The sequence below is a fragment of the Ostrea edulis genome, chromosome 2 (genome assembly GCF_947568905.1).
Source record: "Ostrea edulis chromosome 2, xbOstEdul1.1, whole genome shotgun sequence".
Taxonomy (NCBI): Eukaryota; Metazoa; Mollusca; class Bivalvia; order Ostreida; family Ostreidae; genus Ostrea; species Ostrea edulis.
This window is the reverse complement of record NC_079165.1, coordinates 43,641,372-43,658,715: the sequence shown is the minus strand read 5'-3', so window position 1 is coordinate 43,658,715 and position 17,344 is coordinate 43,641,372. Positions and strand designations below refer to the sequence as shown.

At 34.6% G+C, this 17,344-nt stretch overlaps 2 protein-coding genes across 4 annotated transcripts in view; one reads left to right on the top strand and one right to left on the bottom strand.

Annotated features, from left to right (window-relative positions):
* Positions 1-1,189: 1,189 nt before the first annotated feature.
* LOC125667051 (G protein pathway suppressor 2-like) lies at positions 1,190-10,527 on the bottom strand. 3 transcript variants are annotated; one of them, XM_048900360.2, is made up of 11 exons: positions 10,395-10,527; positions 9,282-9,400; positions 8,981-9,087; positions 8,703-8,827; positions 8,244-8,343; positions 7,581-7,716; positions 6,960-7,181; positions 6,623-6,726; positions 4,841-4,936; positions 4,607-4,684; positions 1,190-2,990 (listed from the first exon to the last, which is right to left on the bottom strand). In XM_048900360.2, exons 2-11 carry the CDS (start codon positions 9,376-9,378, stop codon positions 2,922-2,924), a joined length of 1,134 nt encoding a protein of 377 aa, XP_048756317.1. In that variant the 5' UTR covers positions 9,379-9,400; positions 10,395-10,527; the 3' UTR covers positions 1,190-2,921. The 3 variants fall into 3 exon arrangements, with proteins under 3 accessions (XP_048756317.1, XP_048756320.1, XP_048756406.1); XM_048900363.2 differs by having other exon boundaries at positions 4,841-4,933; XM_048900449.2 differs by having other exon boundaries at positions 9,771-10,397.
* The window catches only part of LOC125667049 (centrosomal AT-AC splicing factor-like), a 16,408-nt gene continuing 9,575 nt past the window's right edge, over positions 10,512-17,344 (top strand). The window contains exons 1-5 of the mRNA XM_056154125.1: positions 10,512-10,646; positions 12,999-13,162; positions 14,269-14,373; positions 14,632-14,698; positions 16,856-16,924. Of these exons, the coding sequence (XP_056010100.1) occupies positions 10,524-10,646; positions 12,999-13,162; positions 14,269-14,373; positions 14,632-14,698; positions 16,856-16,924 (528 nt within the window). The 5' untranslated portion in view covers positions 10,512-10,523. The remainder of the gene's footprint in view (positions 10,647-12,998; positions 13,163-14,268; positions 14,374-14,631; positions 14,699-16,855; positions 16,925-17,344) is intronic.

Sequence of the window (17,344 nt, the reverse complement as noted above, 5' to 3'; positions counted from 1 at the left end):
GCTCGATGTCCAAGAGTAAAGAACATTTTTTGAAGATTACATTAATTTTGACGTGTTTTTTTTCTTCTTTTCAAAACCCCTCAGGATCCAGAATCCATGAAATTCATATCCCCCCCCCCCCCCCCTTCACCCATAAATACTATACACCAAAAGTGGTTGAAATCGGTTGCACTGTTCCAGAGAAAAAGCTGAAAATGTTCAAAAGTTTGCGACGGACAAAAACCGAGAGTAACGGATCACCTGAGTGACTCAGGTGCCCCCAACACATAAAGTACATTTTTATTGTGTAAAGAAGAGATAACAAGACAGTCGCAAAATAATGAAATAGACAAGATAATGCCTGTTTATGACAATAGTGTCAATGCAAGGAAGGGCCCCTCTCTCTCCTACGCCAACTCACTAACACTTCATTAAAATAGTATAAAACAAGTCATTTTATCTTTGGGGTTCCTTTATAAAGTGACACATCCAGAAATCTAACTTGTCATTTGAAATAAATTTAAAAATGCAAGGACAGTTTTATATTGCTCTATCAGCATGTCTGGTCTCCTTTTTCTGATGGTCACCCAGGCCATCCAAACGAACTGATTATTTTGTCTTGTTTTCTTGGCAATCTTCTGGATTCTGTGTTTTTCAAGATTATTTAAGCTAATTGTAACAGGGACCTCAATGTGAATGTGCATGCATTGTAATTTTTTGCATCTAAAATCAAGATTGATCTAGAACATTTTTTGATTTCAATTAAATGTTTTGAAATCAATGTTGCGGATCCTCTAATCATTAGTGTCGTCAAAATCATTTACACAAGCACTTCAATTCAATATTCGTTAGCTAATATTTGAATACCTATAACTCTCAAGATTATGACCAACAAAAATGGAATAATATTGACATCATAGGTACATTGTATATATTACTAAAGAACCTAAATTGCAAGATGATTGGGTGTGCTGAAGTACGCACGCATGTGCATTCATTACTTTTGGACTTGCTCTTATTTTCTAATTTTTCATTGAAATCTTTCAAAATTTATCTTGAATTTATATCTCTCGACTTTTTTGTAGGTACTATCTAAGGTTTTTGTCTTTAAATGTATTGTTTGCTGGATTAATGATTGTTCTCCTTGTGCAGGCATGACCTGTAACATTACAAAGAAGGACGTTTACCAAACACAAAACGGAGGCTCTAACTCATCACATTGTTTTATAAGGTCTATCAAAAACACAAATATTAATGAAACATCATCATACTCAGGATTATGACATAATTAACATTTACAATAATTAAACATTACTACAACAAGATGTGTTTGTGAAACACAAATGCCCCCGATAATGGCCAATTCCGAAGATGGCCAAGGTCACAAGGACAAATATCTTGGTACCAGCAGAAAGATCTTGTCACAAGAAATGCTCACGTGCAATATGAAAGCTCTAATATTTACCATTTAGAAGTTATGACCAATGTAAAAAAAAAATTAGAAGTAGGTCAAATGTCAAGGTCAAAAGGTTTAGTACCAACGGAAAGGTCTTGTCAAAAGAAACACTCACGTGAAATATCAAAGCTCTACCACTTACAGTTCAAAAGTTATAAGCAAAGTTAAAGTTTTCAAAAAGTAGGTCAAACTCCAAGGTCAAGGTCACAGGGTCAAAAATGTTTGTACCCACGGAAAGGTCTTGTCACAAGGAATACTCATGTGAAATATCAAAGCTCTATCACTGTTCAAAAGTTATTAGCAAGGTTAAAAGTTTCAGACAGAATGATGGAATGACAGACAGGACAAAAACAATATGCCCCTCGATCTTCGATCTCAGGGGCATAAAAAGTTAATCATACAAGAGAAGATTCCACTTTTCCCCAAACATACTTTAATACAGCAACTGTGTTTTTACCAGCAACTGAAGTTGAACTTGATGGATGTAATAAAAAAATTCCCCTCTCCTATTACAGGACAAACATCTGAACACAACATTCATATTGGCACACTTTGACATACTTTACACCTTTATCTCTCGATGACAGAAAAATAAATTGGAATATACTCGAGTGCATGAAACAAATGAATACATGGGGCACAGATGAAGATGCAATATATTAATAACACTGCCTATGCCATAAAGTATAATATTTTTAAAAAAAACTTTTGACAAATACCTGAAATTCAATACATGAATTATCTATAATCTGAAGAACATAGGACATTGTTAGAACCTTATCATTTCAATATACTGTATATATACATACATGTATATTCACTTTACACATTTATGTGTATATAACTATAGATGTATACACTAACTGTATATAGTAAGTTAGAGGAGGATTTCTGATTTCAATATTTCTTTAAAGTACAAAAAAGTTAGACATTTTAATTAGGAAAAAAATGTAGTTTGTGTACAACAAGTCTGAAATACACATCGTACAAAACAGGTAATACAGACAATTACAAAAGTGAATACATTACTGAGTTATAATATGTCAATGTGCCAACATTTCACATACTAGTTCTCTCCATAGTTACCAATTCTCAAATAATTCCTCATTGCCTTGGAATGTAGCAGGTCAATTCATGTAGATGATTCTGACAAGACCCACCAAACTTTTTAAATTCTAATATGCAAAATAACTGTCCGCTTTTCTTTACTTCAACAATCTTTCAAGTGAGCATTTAAAAAATGACACACACTCCTTGCTTGTAATTCCCCATTAAGAACCTTGACGAAGACCTGACTATAATAGATATGAAAACCAGTATATCTGATCATCATGAATAAGCAAAAAGCATTTTGCTACTGCATCACAGAAGCTCAACGATGTGATCCACACACAACTAAACTCCATGGATGATGTGATCCACACACAACTAAACTCCATGGACCTGCAGTGGAGCCATAAACTGACCACATAGTGGCTGTGTTTCTTCAGAAATATCTGCCAGGGTGTTGACCACTCATGTGGTGCTGAGGTCTGGACTGTGTTGTGTAATTTGGCTACAGGAATAAAATAATAATAAATAAAACAGTATGACCCACATTTACAATAATTGTAATTATCAGATCTTTACCTTAGTATCCTCTTTTTAGAAGAAATCATTTTTTTTTTCACTTTGAATTTCTATATTGCATGTCTTTTAATAGCTATCAGTTATGTGAGTGGTTATACAGAATGTAACATTGTGGTAAGTTTGGTAATGGGCAATAATACTGATGATTTAAACATCTGGTGGATAAAAAAGGTTAGTGTGAAAAAATCACAATACAAATTGCTCGTAAGTGAGGATCCCAGGAATGATGGAGTGATAATGACACCACAGAGTTGATTATCTCCCTCGTATTAGTTTTATGCATATAAGCATCCATGAATGTACCTGCTAATCCCCTGAAATTTTGCGCACATTTCTACTGCTTGGGGATAAAACTCACCACTCAAAATATGGGTTTTTAATACAGGGTTGGTACTGATTGGGTTTTATACAGATATTTACCTGATTGCTAGAGGGCGGGTACTGACTGGTGTTTTATACAAATATTTCCCTGATTGGTAGAGGGCGGGTACTGACTGGTGTTTTATACAGATATTTCCCTGATTGCTAGAGGGCGGGTACTGACTGGTGTTTTATACAGATATTTACCTGATTGCTAGAGGGCGGGTACTGACTGGGTTTTATACAGATATTTACCTGATTGCTAGAGGGCGGGTACTGACTGGTGTTTTATACAGATATTTACCTGATTGCTAGAGGGCGGGTACTGACTGGTGTTTTATACAGATATTTATCTGATTGCTAGAGGGTGGGTACTGACTGGTGTTTTATACAGATATTTACCTGATTGCTAGAGGGTGGGTACTGACTGGTGTTTTATACAGATATTTCCCTGATTGCTAGAGGGCGGGTACTGACTGGGTTTTATACAGATATTTCCCTGATTGCTAGAGGGCGGGTACTGACTGGGTTTTATACAGATATTTACCTGATTGCTAGAGGGCGGGTACTGACTGGTGTTTTATACAGATATTTACCCAATTGCTAGAGGGCGGGTACTGACTGGTGTTTTATACAGATATTTCCCTGATTGCTAGAGGGCGGGTACTGACTGGTGTTTTATACAGATATTTACCTGATTGCTAGAGGGCGGGTACTGACTGGTGTTTTATACAGATATTTATCTGATTGCTAGAGGGTGGGTACTGACTGGTGTTTTATACAGATATTTCCCTGATTGCTAGAGGGTGGGTACTGACTGTTGCTTTATACAGATATTTACCTGATTGCTAGAGGGTGGGTACTGACTGGGCTTTATACAGATATTTCCCTGATTGCTCGAGGGCGGGTACTGACTGGTGTTTTATACAGATATTTCCCTGGTTGCTAGAGGGCGGGTACTGACTGGTGTTTTATACAGATATTTACCTGATTGCTAGAGGGTGGGTACTGACTGGTGTTTTATACAGATATTTACCTGATTGCTAGAGGGCGGGTACTGACTGGTGTTTTATACAGATATTTACCTGATTGCTAGAGGGCGGGTACTGACTGGTGTTTTATACAGATATTTACCTGATTGCTAGAGGGCGGGTACTGACTGGGTTTTATACAGATATTTACCTGATTGCTAGTGGGTGGGTACTGACTGGTGGAGTTTGGCGTCTGTCCTCGGGCAGCATATCCTGTCACAATGCTACCCTGGAAATCAACACAAATGTTAACTAAGCTGTTTATAGGTCAGTACCATGAAAAATATATCATTACAGACAGCATGAATATTTCAATTGTTAACTTATCAATAAGCATCCCATTAAATAAATGACCGAAATTACTTTCACTTCACCCTTTACCTACCTTAGACTGTTGTTGCTGTTGCTGAATTTGCAAAGGCTGATGCATCATGGATTGTTGTCCTGGTAACGGTGCAACACCTCTAATAGCTGAACTCTGCTACAATCACAACAATATCGGTCAAACAGGACCACAAAATCACAGGTCTACCAACATCCCAGCTGTAAGAGCCAGACAGGACATTAATGGCTGTGATTGTTCACGTAAATATCTGAACTGCAGATAGAATCTACTGTAACAAACGTTTAATCTGCCAACTCACTCTCATCTTAGATCGGGTACACATATAAAACACTGGAGGACATGATCATGGAGGTATTTGTTTTCCATGAGTAGCAAACATGCTGAGCAATGTCTACAAATCTTTGTGTGGCAATAACTACATATGACAGTAATTTCCATGTAATTATTATTAACATGGTTTATGTTTATGCTTTTATTTTGAGTTTTGCCTAAAGTTTGTATGTGTTCTTGCAAATTATTACTATAAATTGCTAGTGGGTAGAACACATAAGAATGAGTCACCATTTTGAATCTTCACTAGCATCAATTAGAAATATTTCAAGCAATCATACATGTACATCTTTGTTGCATTTAAAAACTTCTATGTATGCACATGAGAATACTGTGATTATCATTTATTTCTAATAATTTTATTTTATTACAACAAGAGATCGCACAAAGAATTCAAAACAAACCATATTGACACCCTGGTAGTACTAACTTACCATTCACAATCTGTTGACAAATCATTAACTAATAATTGGTGGAATTATGAATAACTGAGCAGCACTCAATATTGATGGAATTATGAATAACTAATTAAGTCAAAGTTAACAAATCCATAAATAAATCATGTGTACTTAACACATCTGATGCCTCGTTCACACGGATGCGCATTAAATTTTACTTCGCATTAAATTTTATGCTAAGTAAAATAATGCGCATTAAATTAATTCGAATTAAATAGCGTTCACACGGCCGTAATATTTAATGTGAAGTAAAATAATGCGCATTAAATTCATATGCATCTCTAAATTAAAGGATAGACTTTATTATTGAAAATTAATTTATAGATATTCTAATGAATATTGTGTAGATACAGAATTTATTGTTCAAAACACTAGGCCTATATATACATGTATTGCTGACTACTGTTGTGACGTAATTTTTAATTACTAATATGTATTATAAGTCTACTATGACGTCATATGGTATAAATTTTTTTTTTAAGAAAATCATATTAGAATCTATCACTATTTTAAAACATTTTTGTTGTATTTAAATGCAATTCCTTCCATATGTATTTCTCAACATGCCTATGCAGAGCACAGATTTACGTCTGACATTATTCAATGACATGCTGTTTGTACATGTTTTTTTTAGTGATCATTATCATTTTGATTAGTTTTTCGTACAAAACTAACACTAACATATATATAGCTATCCATGGGTATGATGCATGTGACCCATATTTGCCAATACGCATGCGTGTACATTTAATACGAATTAGCTTCGCTTTGCATTCACACGGAGCTAATGCAAAGTAAATTTAATTCGCATTAAATCACGACGTAAATTTTAATTCTAAGTAAACTAATGCGCATTAAAATCACTGTGTGAACGCGGTTCAGATTTAAATCGCATTAACTTACGTTTAATGCGAATTAAATTCTTCGTGTGAACGAGGCATTATAATGCCTTATAAGGTTGTTTGTTCCTAATAATGTCACACACTAAGGCATGCAGTTTTTTTCCCTACCTAAAACATACATGCACACATACCTGTTGTAACTTATACTTTTCTTCATTAAAGCCAGACTGCTGATTGGCATGTTCTAGTTGCTTCTGCAGGGGGATATTTGAGCCATGCTGAGTGGCTATATAGCCTAAACAAAAGGAACAGGACATGTTTAAAATGACATCGATCACAGTGTGATCTTCAATATTTGACATCCTTTCAACTGTACAAATAATCTAAAACTGTCCAAATCTACCAATTCCCAATACAAGCAATGTATAACAATTATACGTAGCAGTAAACAAGAAAAACATATTAATGCATGGTATACTTGAACAGTGAAGATGGAAACTGAAAATAAACACTGATAGAGTTTCGTACCACTTGGTTGTTGCATTCGGTAAGCAGGGTAACCTGCTTCTTGAAGCTGCTTCGTCTGTGGATGTGTGTATGGATTGGAGTAGGAGGAGAATGCAGACTGTCCCCCTGGGTTGTATTTGACTGGTGATTTACTGGGGACATACCCTGCCTGCTGATAAGTGTGCCCCGCCTGTGTGGGATAACCAGCTCCAGTCTGACTCTGTGGGAAGTTGGACTGCTGCTCTACAAATAAGAATGTAAACACAGCATAATGACTGTTAACATGAAGGCAGACATATATACAATACAGTGTCTTCTTCCTCTGTTTTGGGAGGAGGAGTTAAAGGGGCAACAAATATACGTATCTTCTGTTCCCCTTTCTTACGAGGAAAGTAGATTCTAAATAAATATTTCCATCTTCCACTAGCACTTTCGTTTGAAAAATACCACTCATCTGGCTCCAACGGTTATTACTGGACACAAAGAATTTATTCAAAAGCAATTAACCAGCATTTAAACTGGAATCCAGGTAAATCAGCACATACTTCTAATTTTCAATATCAGATGGAAAAAGATGTCAATGAATTAAATTCTCGCTAATTTAAGATACTAAATTTTCCTTTTTCTCAAGTATAGACTTACTGTAATCTGGTTGTGAGGAGTGAGTGTATGGGTGTTGTTTCTCCACAGGGATAGAGGCGGCCATCATTTTGTTGCTGTACTGATAGGACTGTGAGGGAGGGGGGGAGGGGCTCCGTCCTCTTTTCATCGCTACTTGCTGTAAACAAGGAGCAAATAGCAAGCTGAATCATTCAGTGAAAGATTTTTCAAAGTTATTTATCAGTTTATCATAAATGTGATTTGTGGTTTTAAGAACTGAAATGAAACAAAAACAAACAACTTTAAAAATCTAACTATGAAAATAAAAATTTTACAGAGGGTTAACACATTGTCATAATGGCTGACTTCCTTTCAAAAAATACAAATGCCTAAATACATATTGACAACACATTCCTTGTCCTTCCAAATATTACTGCCTAGACAGATAGCTTTGTGGGTTAACATGTGAGGCTGCAGTTCTGAAGATCCTGGATTCGAGAGTAGCAAGAGTTTTAATTGGGGTGGGGGGTACTTTTTAATAAAACTGCATTTTCACATAAATTCTTAAGTTTTCAATTTGAAAAGATAATTGTATACATTGTGCCCATGACCTTTTAAACCTAATGCCCCAAGATGTAAAAAAAAATGTGGGTCCTTTGTGAAAAATGACTTGTGTAACTCTGTGTGTGCAGCTGTAAGTGATACCTGGACCATGGTGGGCTGGGGAGGTCTGTACAGCATTGGTCGACCAGACATAGCATGAGGCAGTCCCAGAACTGTGCTGTGCTGCATAATCTGTAACTCACTGAAAATAATATCAACAATTCTAATCACACATCTGGAAAAAAGTTCTGAGCTGCAAAACTTCCTTGTGATTCAAAGCATTGGTAAAGCATTCTTATTTATCAAGAGATGAATAATAATAGTTATATAATTGCCTACTCTGAGAATCATTGTTTGGCAAAACAGTTAGAACATTACAATGGAGGCTGAAGGCCATTTCTGTTCCCTTTTCACATTGGATCTGACTCTTAATGTTGAATGCTCATTTTCATATGGATGATCTTGAAATTTTTTTTTACTGCCACTTACAAAGAGACAGATGGATCATATGTAAAAGAGAAAATAATTAAGAAAAGAACAAAAGATAGAGAAAAATTGTACCTCTGTTCTTTCAGTTGAGCTTTTTTTCGAGTCTCATCCTCTTGATGGAGAACTTTCTTCAGTTGTGAGAACAATTCATGTTTCTCTGTTTTAAGGTCCTCCATTTTCTTATCAAGCTGGGAAATCTTCAGAAAGAAGACATACATGCAATGTGTAAAGATGTTTTAACAACATGGATAAAAATCTTGCTTTTAGTGTATGTGCAATCGTATAAATCGACATCAAAACAAAATGGACCCTTTAAAAACTGAAAGCTAATGATCACCCTCTGGTTTTACCTGCTCCTTTGTTTGTTCCAGAGTGAGACTGTCCTCTTGTTCTTTTTTCTTTTTCATCTCTTCTTCCTTTTTCAATCTTTCCATCATCATAGCATCTTGCTCTTGTTCTGCATATCATAAACACAATTATCACAAGATAAAAATGATATGATTTAGAAATCAATGACATTTTGTTTTTGTTCATGTAATGTCACATACTGTGAAAATTTCAACATTCTGGGATACATGCATCATGAATTATTATCATAGTTCACAATGATTTCCATGAATTGAAATTTCATTCTCAGAATGTAATAATCACCTTGTTTTTTCCTTTCTCTCTCTTTCATTATATGTCGTTTCAAGGCCTGGTACATAGTCTTTGTCATTTTTGGTCGATCAATGAGTGCTCCTGGCATGGTTACGTATTGTTTACAAGTCCTGCAGAAGAAGTTTTCACATCCTTTCAATTTTTTAAATATTGACCAAAGTACTCAATTTTCATATAAAATTTCAAGTAAATCAATATAGACATATTCAAAAATCAGTTTTTAGAGGTTTAAATTTTCCCTTAACATTCACTGGTCCAAGGACTAATAAGCTTTTTAAATTCACTAGTCCATAACATTAAATCAATAAGTCCATTGGCAAATAAAACCAAAACTGAAACAATGTTTATAATGTTTACTCATCATCTCATGACTTCTTTTGTATCATGCTATCAAACTGATGCTTTTTTGCTTCAATTTTAGCATGTTTAGATAAAACTAAAACTTTATGGCGATTTGACTTGTACTCTGCAGTAAATTACCTCTAAAATTTCCTGGTGTACTATCATGATTCCAGGTAGATTTCTTTACATTACCCCTATGGAAAATACAGGCGTACCTGAGGCGTACTCTGGGCATATTTTAGCTTGAATTAATTATGCAAATTAGTAAGTCAAGATTAATAAATACACCTCTGAAAAGAATTAATGTCTGTAGCATCATATTGACAAGGGGTTATAAATATATGTAATGCAACACACTTTCGCTCTCTTTAAAACCTATAAATGAAAAGTTGAAAATGTCCATTTTCATTGTTCAACATCTATCAAAATATTTCAAGAAACCCAACTTCCAGCAATTTGGAAACCAGTCAGGATTTGGTCCAATAGGACTGTAATACATGTATGGGCTCCCCATATATGTAATAAAAGTATATACGCATTGAAATCTTGAAATCATCAAAGTAAACAAGTCCGAGGCTAACACTCTTCCAACAAAGAGGAAATTCGGATAGAAAATATACCCTATACATCATATCAAGCACTTAAGAGAATAAATAATCTCATCCTAGGTCTTATGTTTTAAAAAAACCTTTAATCTAACACTAATCAGCTGTCACAGGTAGCTAATTTTTCATGTCAGTGTAAATTTTCGATAAATATTACCTTTTCCCGATTTTCAAGCAATCAAATTACTGCGGAACTCTTCTATTTCGGAGATTATATTTGAAATTCAATATGGCGGATAAACAGTGAGATATTTTAAGTGCGACAAACAATTTTTCTTATTTTGTAATGTTTACCCAGTACCAATATTGTCCACTTTGCCGTTTAAATCACAAGAAGAAGAGGAAGCACATTTATTCAACAAGACACCAAAATGTAGTTGATAATATATTGGAAAAGTACTTTAAAAAGGTATAAATCACACGGTATTTGAAAATCTGTCATTAAGTTGATAAATACAGTCCCAGTGTAATATTAAAATCTCGATTTTTATCAGGTCCAGCACAGTTTCTATATTTGATTTAAAAGCTATATATAGCTTAATCTATACAGCTTTGTAACGCTATTTGAAATAGCTTGATTAAGCTAGTGTAGATGAATTATGTGCATTGAATGGCCACAGGAGTTTGAAATTTTATCAATAAAGTCAATAAAATTCACTTGAATGACCAAGCCATGAGCTATGCGTTAGCATAGCGAACAGGAATGAAACGCCGTTTTGGAGAAATCTCGTGTTTCGCTTTGAACCGTCGAGCAATGAATATAACTCAGGCCCGGAGTGAATGTGACGTATTACAATGGGTCCTCGGTAAAGTCAATGTTTACAGGGAATCGAATAAAGTGGATACTGACAGCATTAGAAAGGGGTTAGGAGGCAAATTTAAGTAGGCAAATGTTGTTAGTGATAAATACTTACGAGTTATATTCATTACGCGGCGAAAAAGCCAAAAATTCACATAACTTTTAAACTTGTAAAATACTTGGTGTACTTCATTGACAATCCCGTAATTAAAATAATTAGATTGTTTAGAAAGTACAATTATAAATGTTTTTAAATTCCAGACAAGCTTTCTCATAGCTTCAAATGTTTTGTTTTTGCTTGGTTTGAGAGAAGAAAAAACATTGCAGCTAATATGACATCACAATTTGTAACTGTTTACGTCAACCACGTTATAATTCCCGCGTTAAATGAAGAGGCGGATAAAAATCGTGTTGCAAGATGTTAATGGGCTTCGCTCGTCTCAACGGTCACACCATACAACATATTATGGAATATCAGAACCATTACTTCGTCTCCGATTCCGTCATGTGTTAATATTTAGTATGCCCAACGAGATCACGTTTTCTGCATTAACTTGGGCAACTTTCAATAGACAAGCACTTAGTTATTAATAATTATTATCAGATATAGTGAGTTCAGGCACAGTTAAGTGTCGATTTTTGAAAGTTAAGAGGTGGGGAGCAAACATAGAAAAAAGGTGCCATTATATATGTAGGAAAAATCTTAGCAAGAAAAGCAATTCTGCCCAAACCTTAAAAGGGGGAGGGTGTATTCTTCAGTACATGTACAAGTTTAATACTTGCATTTCTACTACCTCAAGGCTCTCATCGCCATTATAACAAGTGACCAGCTAATAAAACGATCTTTGCATGTACTAAATAACAAACATATGATAATAACACGATAAGTACATCACATGTCAAGAAAATGGGGGGGGGGGGGGGGGGGTTAGAAGTGAGGGGGAAGGTGGCTACATGTTGAGCACTGTATGTACATATCTGGGGATCGATGCATAAATTGTGATTATTTATATCATTTCATAGTGCTTGGTTGTTTTAATGACTCGAGAAAATAAATCTCATTAAGTAAATATCCACATACGTACATAGAGGAAATAAACTTTTTATATCTTCTCTTTTAAACGTCAGAAAATTAATCCAATAATTCATGTTTTCGGTACTAGGGCATTCACTTACAACATTCTGCAAAATAACTTACAAACCAGGTAGATATTTTTGTATCAGAAATGAGTTGTCTTTAGCCCTCACTATTTTGTATACAAGAGTTGCCCAAGTGATGCTTAATTTTTGTAACTTCTTTTTTGGAAGAGTTCCAAAATTTTCTAGTTCCGATATCCCGTATTGTCCTCTATCCTGTGTACGTTGAAGCACAGATAAGTATGATGACTTTACAATGTGGAATCTGATTGCCAATCCATCATTCTTTTGATCCTCATTGACTTCTATTCTATGCTGAAGAGTGGATAACTGTTGCTTTACAACTTAATAATCCAAAACATCCTAAACATTTGACAATTTTGAATCCATTTCTAAGTCTTCACGAAAACTATCATTGAATACATGCCTATCAGGCAGGTATTTCCATCAATTTCACCTTCCCGAACAAAAATTAACATGCCTGATAATAAATAAAATCCAGAAAAAGGTTGAAGTTTGTTTAATCATAACATATATATGTATTGTTAATTATTCTAACCTTTTGTCAGAGAAATTCCCCCTTTCAACATTTTTCATATTCTTGTGTATGTTCTGGGGTTTGTCTCTTTGTCATTGTTTTTTACCCAGCTTTGCCACAAGGCTGTATTTTAAGCCAGGTTTCATTTTGAACAAATGCGCATGTTGCATCAGTGTGAATTAATCACATTTACTTGGTACATGTACTATTTAGCACTTAGTATTCTGGTTGAATAGCATTACATTACTATTTAAATGATTGATAATTCTGTTTCCTTTTTTCAACAGATAACCGAAGCTAGGGCCTCTTTAGAATCACCTCAGATTCATAATGCACAGTTTGAAAGAGGGGCCAAGTTTTGGTGCCATTTCTGTGTAGAAGAGTATCTTAGACACATGGAGTTAGACACCTGCACTGTCAGATTTGGTGGTATTATTGAACACATCGCAGGGTATGTGTTTCTGCATCTGTAGGGAAAAGATGTTTCTTAAGTTTAGCATGTTTAGATTTAATAAAATTTACTATTGATGACTTTACATTTGCTTTACAGCACATGTAGAAGTTTGTCAAGTTATTTTAACTTTCTATTATGTCTTTAAATGTAAGTTCAAATTGTTTGTGCCCCTGTAACTGGAAATTCAAAGGCATATAGTATTAAACTTTTTGGTCTGTTTATCTGTCTGTTTGTCCACAAAATCTTTAATCTTGGTCATAACTTTTTAATGGATGGTGGTAGGGCTTTCATATTTCACATGTGCATTCCTTTTGACAAGACCTTTCTTTGTGTACCAAGGTTTTTTACCTTATGGCCTTGACCTTGGGGTCTTACCTAGGTTTGTAAAACCTTAATTTTGTTCATTATCAACTTTACTGCCATATGGGAGCATCAGTGTTTCACAAACACATCATGTTTCAACTTTCAAGTAAATTATTTGGTAATGTTGAATTGCTTAGTTCTCTGAAATACATGGATTTTTTTCTATGTCAGTTTCATTTACCTGCGACTTACTTGTAAATTTTTAAGTACATAGAATGGTACCTGTTCTAACAGGCAAAAATTTTTCATGAATATGCCAGACTTTCTGCATAGATTTATAAATGTGCAGATTTCATTACATGTGGTAGAATTATCAATTTTACAGATTTCATAACATGTGATAAAATTATAAATTTTACATGTAATATATATATGAAATTCTCTATAAACCCATTATCAAACACAGGACAAGCGCTACTGTGGAATCATTTTAATTCGTGGGGGCCAATGTCTGTGGGTAAGCAAATTTTGCTTGTTCGTGGGAACGTAATTTTGTGGGTAAGTAATACAATGTCACTAGGGAAGATAACTCTACTTGATTTAAAAAAATGTTCGAGGACATGTATATTTGTGGGTAAGAGTGACGAACATCAATCCCCTACGAACAATGATGATTTCACAGTAAATCACCATGACCCTAGATAGTGCATCAATTCTGATGGCACCAAATTTTGAATATGCAAAACTTCATCACACATTCATCATTTTGATGTTACAGATATGACATTTTGATGTTACAGATATGACCATAAGAGGAGGATGTACAGTTTCTTCTATGAAAACAGAGTGGATGAGAGCAAAAGGCACCCAAATCTATTCCACATGTCAGAGGAAGACCTGAAAAAGTAAAAAAAAAAAATTAATGATAAATAAATATTGATGATAAAACTATTTTTTAAAAAGTTTTGTTTATGATCACTATTTTCATTTACTAACTGTGGGAAATTTTTAGCATCAATAGCATGTATTAAAAGGTAAGATGTGAAGGTAATATGCTTTAGACATTTTGTCATTTGTGTACATTTAAATTTTAAAAAGAATGGAAAGTATCATTGAATTTTATGAGTGAAATTAAATGAGAGTATGAAAAATCTTGATTATAGGTTTCAAGAAAAAGTTGCCATTTCTGCCAAGAAATTTGATACTGGTAAAGGGAAAGAAATAGAAAAGGTAATATAATATGATTTTAAGACTAAACTTTTTGAGGAGATGAGAAATTGTTTTTTTAAGCACTTACCCTTCAGCCTTCAGGAAATTCACTTGTCCTACTTACAATTTCACTGGTCCAACTTTAAAAATATACCAAGTCTGGTTTATTAAATGGAAATCATTTTTTATATTGTTTGCTAAATCTAGCAACTCTCAACAGAAAGTACAGTATTACATTACAATTCTTCTGTAACACATTACAAAAACTAGCTGTAGAATTACAGTCTTAACTAGACGCAACCTAGCAGAAAGCAGACTTTGCATTTGCTAGACCCAACATCGTTAGCCACGGTTACTGAGTCCGGTAGTACCTACCCTACCTCATTTGATGTGGTGTAAACGGAGACAATAGGCGAGGCTTGCGAACAGACGCAGAGCAAACTCAAAGCACACACAGAAAGCTGATGTAGGAAATCTCTTCATTGTGTAAATGTGAAAAGTGGAATTAAAGCAGTCAATTTTGAATATGGGCGGAGTTGATCCGGATTAAAAATATACAACCCAAAAATTTTCTAAATACTATAGAATTAAAAAAAATATATACATGTATATTTCTGATGCTTTGGTATTTAAAAAACACACCTTTATAAAGATGTCATAAAATTTTGCTTATGATTGAAGTAAAAGGCAGGGACATGCATGATGTTTTAGGGAATTGGCGTAATTGGGTCTACCAGGGATGGCTATAAGAGTTATATACATGAAATTGCTCTCTTTATTTCCAGTTTAAAACAAATGCCCATTTGTGGCAATATAGAATAGAGACTTTATACTTTTATTGATAGTTGTTAAGCATTTCTTGAATGGAATTCATTTACAGAAGAACAATGTAACACAGAAGCATGTGAATTTGTATAAAGTTCTTGATTTTCAAAGGATAATGTAAGATTTTGACATATATATTACAGAAAACTTGAATTTGAACATAGCCCTTGATCTGAAAATTAAATAATGTGTATATGTAACAGTTCTACCAATGAACATTTTAGCTCACCTGAGCTGAAAGCTCCTATATTGGTGGGGACACAATAAGGGATCAAAGTTTTACATACAAATCTATAGGAACAATCTTCTTCTCAAGAACCATTAGGCCAAAGAATTTTACATTGACATGAAAGCTTCTTGACATAGTGCAGATTCAAGTTTGTAAATATCATGACCCCTGGGTGTAGTTTGGGGCCACAATAGGGATCAAAATATAAGGAAAATCTTTAGATGTGGGCCAAGGTAACTCAGGTAAGCGATGTGGCCCATGGGCCTCTTGATTATCAAATCACAGGTTCTGGTTTATACAAAATTTTGAAAAATATCTTAACAATGTCAGCCATTTTTAATAAAAATTTGATGAAAATAATGGCTATTATGATGAACAACAGTTCCAATGAGACACAGCCTAACACCTTAGCAGACACCTGTTTATGTAAACCTAAATGAGACACAACCTAACACCTTAGCAGACACCTCTTTATGTAAACCTAAAGGAGACACAGCCTAACACCTTAGCAGACACCTGTTTATGTAAACCTAAATGAGACACAACCTAACACCTTAGCAGACACCTCTTTATGTAAACCTAAAGGAGACACAGCCTAACACCTTAGCAGACACCTGTTTATGTAAACCTAAAGGAGACACAGCCTAACACCTTAGCAGACACCTGTTTATGTAAACCTAAACGAGACACAGCCTAATACCTTAGCAGACACCTGTTTATGTAAACCTAAACGAGACACAGCCTAATACCTTAGCAGACACCTGTTTATGTAAACCTAAACGAGACACAGCCTAACACCTTAGCAGACACCTGTTTATGTAAACCTAAACGAGACACAGCCTAACACCTTAGCAGACACCTGTTTATGTAAACCTTAATGAGACACAGCCTAACACCTTAGCAGACACCTGTTTATGTAAACCTAAATGAGACACAGCCTAACACCTTAGCAGACACCTGTTTATGTAAACCTAAACGAGACACAGCCTAACACCTTAGCAGACACTTGTCAACCTTGTCCTTTGATGAATGTCTTCTTTAATTTATAATTAGTCAACTTCATAAATCATAGGTATGTAGATTGCACAAAAATTGATATAGAATTTTAAATGTATGTATTGCAGTCGGCAGAGAGGATTAGAATCGCTGAGGCTGTCAGGAAACAGATGATGCAATCTCAACAATTCACCAAGGTGTGTGGGCCCTGAACTGTATCCATAAAATCAGGAATAATGATATATCTTATCATATTAAAAGAGTTTTTGAATGTCTTATAAATCTGAGACAGCAGTATCATTCCAGGCACAAATTGTCAGACATTTTACTCCAGCTAAAAGCTTTAACCTCAGTTATCAAAGAACATAAAAGTATGGGATCCAAGTATAGTAGTCAATATAATTACTTCTACAGTATTCAATATAATTACTTCTACAGTATTCAATATAATTACTTCTACAGTAGTCAATATAATTACAGTAGAGTAGTCAATATAATTACTTATACAGTAGAGCAGTCAGTATAATTACTTCTACAGTAGTCAATATAATTACTTCTACAGTAGTCAATATAATTACTTCTACAGTAGTCAATATAATTACTTCTACAGAAGAGTA